Source organism: Macaca mulatta, chromosome 16 (genome assembly GCF_049350105.2).
Source record: "Macaca mulatta isolate MMU2019108-1 chromosome 16, T2T-MMU8v2.0, whole genome shotgun sequence".
Taxonomy (NCBI): domain Eukaryota; kingdom Metazoa; phylum Chordata; class Mammalia; order Primates; family Cercopithecidae; genus Macaca; species Macaca mulatta.
The window spans coordinates 77,438,084-77,444,083 of record NC_133421.1 but is presented as its reverse complement, the minus strand read 5'-3'; the positions used below and the strand labels follow the sequence as shown (position 1 = coordinate 77,444,083).

The window sequence follows — 6,000 nt, the reverse complement described above, 5'->3', positions numbered from 1 at the left end:
TGGATGTTACTAAGAGTAAAACAAGAAAGGGGATGGGAGACAGTTCTCTTTTTTATGGTTCATGCACCAGACATTCTGACCGTGTTAAAGCCCAGTTAGCTTACTCTACCCTTGTACTTCTTTGAGTGGGTAGATAGTAAATGAATTCTATTCAATTAATTGCAAATTCTGAGAATCTTAACTGATGATGGAAGCTGACAAGTCAAAGTTTGTTGGTACCTGTAGAGAAAAAAGATGTTGCCTCACCTGGGCCTCTTGGTTCCTAAACTGAACCATTCCAAAATCAGTTATGGTCACATTCATCCATGCAATTCTTAAGGATTTCTGAGGCCACAAGGGCACAAAGGGGAAAGTTATTAAAAGACAGAAACAAGTAGAATCTTTATTAAATTCTGTGGAAGGTATAAATGAGTTATTATTAATTGCACTTGGAGCCACTATAGCTTGATGATTAAAATTTTCAAAAGTTTAAAGAGTTAATTAGGCTCCAAATCCTGAGTCAGACTAACCAAAATAGGAATCTCAGTAACTATTGGTATTCAAGTATTAGTAATCAGCAGTTCAAAATTTAACAACTAAGTATGTTATGCCTGAGAGTATTTTGGAGAATTTTAGATTTGATGAGAGGAAACTGACTTTACTATTTTCTACCATACCTTGTAACAAAAGTGGTGCAAAGTTTTGATTCATTTATCCTTGAAGTCCGTGCCAAACCTCATCAAATGCCCAATAACAAGGCTTCCTCTCGGGCTTACAGCTATGTGGTTACAGAAGATTCCTTCTGTCTTTTGCAGGTCTTACATCTTACATCTAATATGATGCTGTGTGGCATACTTAGGGAATCATATTCTGTGTGAAGTTACTGAGTCACATGCACACTGAAAGGTCAAAGGAACATGTTTGAGTGATAAAGCAGTCTTTTTCTCTATCAGAAGATTCTTAAAAAAAACAAAAACAAAAACAAAAAAATCAAATGAAAATATAAAACCCCATAAGATATTTATATAAAGTTACTCAGATTTGGGCCGACATGGCTTATCTGAAGGGTGCATGCCAGGTAAATTCAGGGTGGCTTTTTTCTCAGGGTCTGGAAGTGTGAGAGTTTCTGGGGCAGACTTTTTCCGGGGCCGATCTTTGGGAACAGACAGAAATTCGGGTGCATCTGTGGAGAGAGGGGTGGACGGAGCACTAGAAGGCGCACTGCGGACAGAAGAAGGCAGCAGGGGGATGCTGGAGATAGAAATTGCAGGTGGGAAAATGCCGATTTTCTTGTTGGTGGCTTCCTGAGTGGCTCGTTCGAATTCTCGGACTTCATCCATTGTCATGTCTTTAGGGAGAAAAACAGAAAGAAAAACAAGCAGTTATTTATAAGAGAGGCAAATAGATTCATCACTTCCCTTGTTTTTACAGGATCTATGGGAACCCTATCATAAAGGGGCCTCTCCCGATTATAATACCCAAAGTATCATTGAAATACCGAACCTCCAGTTTTTTTTTTTTTTATTGGAAGCTACACCCTGAAAACAATATTCCTTTAGGAATATCCATTTAAGATTTTCCAAAGCACTCTTCAGTGAGTATTTTAAGTATTCTCAATAAGGACTTAACAGTAGAGTACAGAACTAGACGGGGGAAATGTGTGCCTGTGTGTGTGTGCGTGTGCGCACCTGTGTGCATCTGTGTTGTTGGGGGTCTGGTGTGGGGTATTTGGAGCTATAATTAACTGGTCATCTTTTCCATAAAGAGAAGGTAATTAAAACAATCAATAGCCCTGAAATGATACATATTATTGTCATTATTGTCAACTTTAGATCATGAAAGTATACCTTTATAGGGTACACAGGTAAATTATCAGGATTTTTCAACATACTATCTTCTTCTTCTTTTTTTTTTTTAATCTGAGACAGGATCTCACTGCATCACCCAGGCTGGGGTGCAGTGGTGCAGTCACGACTCACGGCAGCCTTGACCTCCTGGGCTCAAGTGATCCTCCTGCCTTAGGGTCCCATGAGGCTGAAACCACAGGTGCAGGCCATAATGACTTGGTTAATTTTTTTTGTATTTTCTATAGAGACAGGGACTCGCTATGTTGCCTAGGCTGGTCTAGAATTCCTCAGCTCAAGTGATCCGCCTGCCTAAGCCTCCCAAAATGCTGGGATTACAGGTGTAAGCCACTGTACTCAGGCCAACATGCTATCTTCTTAATCAATACATACACTTTTTTATTCTGAGGGGCCACAAAGATGCTGTTGTTTCTGGTTTCCTGACTGTGTATTGATCCTAAGAAGGTTCAGAGATTGTGGTTTTTTTTTTTTTTTTGAGACGGAGTCTCGCTGTGTCGCCCAGGCTGGAGTGCAGTGGCCGGATCTCAGCTCACTGCAAGCTCTGCCTCCCGGGTTTTTATGCCATTCTCCTGCCTCAGCCTCCCGAGTAGCCGGGACTACAGGCGCCCGCCACCTCGCCCGGCTAGTTTTTTGTATTTTTTAGTAGAGACGGGGTTTCACCGTGTTAGCCAGGATGGTCTCGAACTCCTGACGTCGTGATCCACCCATCTTGGCCTCCCAAAGTGCTGGGATTACAGGCTTGAGCCACCGCGCCCGGCCGAGATTGTGTTTTAATAAATTCAGCTTCAAAAACACATAAATCAATAACATCACCACACCCTGTTAAGCATTCCAAAGCCAAGAAAATAAAACCATTTCTTGAGGAAACTTAAAAAGAATAGAGAATGAAAGGAGAGGATCATTTAATAGTGAGGATTCTATTTAAAAGAAAAAAAAGCATGACTTGGAATTCAACAAATAAAACAGTGATACCACCGTTAATAATCATTGTTGGATAATGTAGGTTTTCCAAATACCCGAAATGTTCTTATTAAGTGAGAAAGTAAAAACAGTATTTAAAAAAATGTAAATCTTTCCCTAATGTGTTTAATGTATTATATATACTTACTACATTTGAGACATAATATGTTGAAAATATATCACTGTGCAAAAATACAGTTCCTTAGTTCCTTCTCAGGGTCTATTTGCTCTTTATGGCTTAATATCTCTTCCCTCATGCTCAGAAACTCTATTATTACTGTTATTATTATTATTTTGAGATGGAGTCTTGCTCTGTTGCACAGGCTGGAGTGTAATGGTGTGATCTTGGCTCACTGCAACCTCCACCTCCCAGGTTCAAGCAATTCTCCTGCCTCAGCCTCCCGAGTAGCTGGGACTACAGGCACGTGCCACCATGCCCGGCTAAGTTTTGTACTTTTAGTAGAGACAGGGTTTCACCATGTTGGCCAGGCTGGTCTCGAACTCCTGACCTCGTGATCCACCTGCCTTGGCCTCCCAAAGTGTTGGGATTACAGGCGTGAGCCACCATGCCTGGCCTTATTACTGTTATTATTAATTATTGTTACACTGGCTATCCCTGGTATCCTTTAACATTTTTACTTGCTGGGAACAGGAAAAGAGGTAACTGGGCTTATTAAAGACTGAATCAAGGCCCAAGGCTTATCCTGGAGCAAAATGCGAAATCTAGTGCCCACAAATTTTCTGTATCTGTTTTGGTCCCCCAGAGACCCATTTTTCATTCTTTCTTGTTCACTGCCATGTACTTAGGAGTTGAAACTTTATTAGATAATATTGGAGGGAATAACCAGCATGAAGCAATATAGCCACTTTGGAAATACTGAGTATGTAATGAATATTCATAACACAGTATTAATCCTTAGGGCTTTTTTTTTTTTTTTTTTTTTTTAACCAGACAGAGTTTCACTCTTGTTGCCCAGGCTGGAATGCAATGGCGTGATCTTGGCTCACTGCAACTTCCACCTCCTGGGTTCAAGTGATTCTCCTGCCTCGGCCTCCCGAGTAGCTGGGATTACCGGCGTCTGCCACCACGCCCGGCTAATTTTTGTGTTATTAGTAGAGACGGGGTTTCACCATGGCCAGGCTGGTCTCAAACTCCTGACATTAGGTATTCCGCCCGCCTCGGCCTCCCAAAGTGCTGGGATTACAGACATGAGCCACCGTGCCCAGCCTAATCCTTAGGTTTTATAACATCAGAGCAAACCAGAAGTATTTTTCACAAAATGAAATCCCTAAGAGGAGTTCCTGGGAACAATTATTAAAATTTCCTGAAAGGGAAAGTTTTTACAAAGGAAATAAATCATTACGACTGTGTGGGTAAGATATAAAATTCAGAATATATCGAGAAAAATTGTACCTATAAACAACAATTTTTAAAAACATGAAGACTATTAAATGAGCTCAGAAGTGAGATTAAGGTTATATAAAAAGAGGCATTTATTTCACAATAAAGTTGAGACTGAGAAACATTTTAGTGAATCAGGGTATGGTATGTTTTTGCTATGATAAATGGATATTATCTTTGAAAAAGCAGACTTTCTTAATCAAGTGGCTGAATACATTGCTCTACTCCACACAGCCAGCAGGGGGCAGAAATAATCTAAAGCACAGAATTTTGATTTTCCACTCCCAGAGGCTCTTAGAAGTTCTCTTCCTTGAAGGCTTTAAACCTGCTCAATTGAAAAGAAGACTTATTTCCTGACTGCTGTGTGCATGGATGTTAATTTTGCCTAATTTCAATTTAATTTGTCCCTGCTCGGGTTGATATCTAAAATTCATTTAGCACCCATGCAGTTTTTATTTGTGACAAAGAGCCACCTCCTGATTTTCACTGTTTTTCATTATGATACAGGAGAAAGACTAATGAAAAATAAATGAGCTCCAATTTCATGGAATTCTAGAGGATAATGGAAATGTCATAAGCATTCAAAAGAACCACTTTGTATAACTTCTCCAGCAGCAGGCATCTTTCACCCTGAAGTCACAGTAACAGCGCTGAGGGGCAGTCAGAGATTATGTGGGCTGTCCCGTGGGAAGAACCACTCTATGTTATCATCTTCTACATAGTAAGCGAACTTTATTTTTATTTTACTTTATTTTTTTGAGATGGAGTTTCACTCTTGTTGCCCAGACTAGAGTGCAATGGTGTGATCTCTGCTCACTGCCACCTCTGCCTCCTGGGTTCAAACGATTCTCCTGCCTCAGCCTCCTGAGTAGCTGGGATTACAGGCATGTATCACCATGCCCGGCTAATTTTGTATTTTTAGTAGAGACGTGGTTTCACCATGTTGGTCAGGCTAGTCTCGAACTCCCGACCTCAGGTGATCCACCCGCCTTGGCCTCCCAAAGTGCTGGGTTTACAGGCGTGAGCCACCGCCCCCCCCCAGCTGTGGACTTTAATTATAAAGTAATAATCACAGTAAAACTGAAAGAAAGCCAAGCCAAGGGCCTTATAAGCTCTGAGCCTTCTGGACTTAGAATGAGAAAATCACTGGGCTTAGCATCCTTCAGCCATCTGGTATCTCCTCTTTTCCTGTGGTTTCCCTTGTTTGCCTGTCATATTTATAGTGAATGACTTTCAGAGTGGTCGAGGGGGAACTGGGGCCCAACATTTCTAAAAGAAAAGGTAATTGAAAGTGATAGAAATTCAAGGAGAGTTTCCTTAAAGAACACCTCTAGGGTGAAGTCCTACTGGAATTGGTCTGTGCATGGAGAGGAAACGCCTCTTGCTCCAACAGTTTCCTGCAAATCCAATCACTGCATGCAAAATGGTAGAAGAGTTAGGGCCCTTGCAACCACAAGGCAATCACATGCAACCAGTTGCAGCACATGAGCCTTGCAGGGCACATTTCAAAGACATGCTCCAAAAATGTAACTAAAAATTTCCAAAGTGCAATCAGAAGGTCTTCACAGTTCTAAAGGATCCATTTATGACAACAGCCACATCTAAATTTCCTAGAACTACAGCACTGATTTTTTTTTTTTTTTTTTTTTTTGAGACAGAGTTTTGCTCTTGTTGCCCAGGCTGAAGTGCAATGGCGCCATCTTGGCTCACTGCAACCTCCGCCTCCCAGCTTCAAGCAATTCTCCTGCCTCAGCCTCCTGAGTAGCTAGGATTACAGGCATGAACCACCACGCC

At 41.2% G+C, this 6,000-nt stretch overlaps 1 protein-coding gene across 1 annotated transcript in view; it reads right to left on the bottom strand.

Moving 5' to 3' along the window:
- Window positions 1-356: 356 nt before the first annotated feature.
- The window catches only part of PITPNC1 (phosphatidylinositol transfer protein cytoplasmic 1), a 284,988-nt gene continuing 279,344 nt past the window's right edge, over window positions 357-6,000 (bottom strand). The window contains exon 9 of the mRNA XM_077972577.1: window positions 357-1,327. Coding sequence (XP_077828703.1) covers window positions 1,011-1,327 — 317 coding nt within the window. The 3' untranslated portion in view covers window positions 357-1,010. The remainder of the gene's footprint in view (window positions 1,328-6,000) is intronic.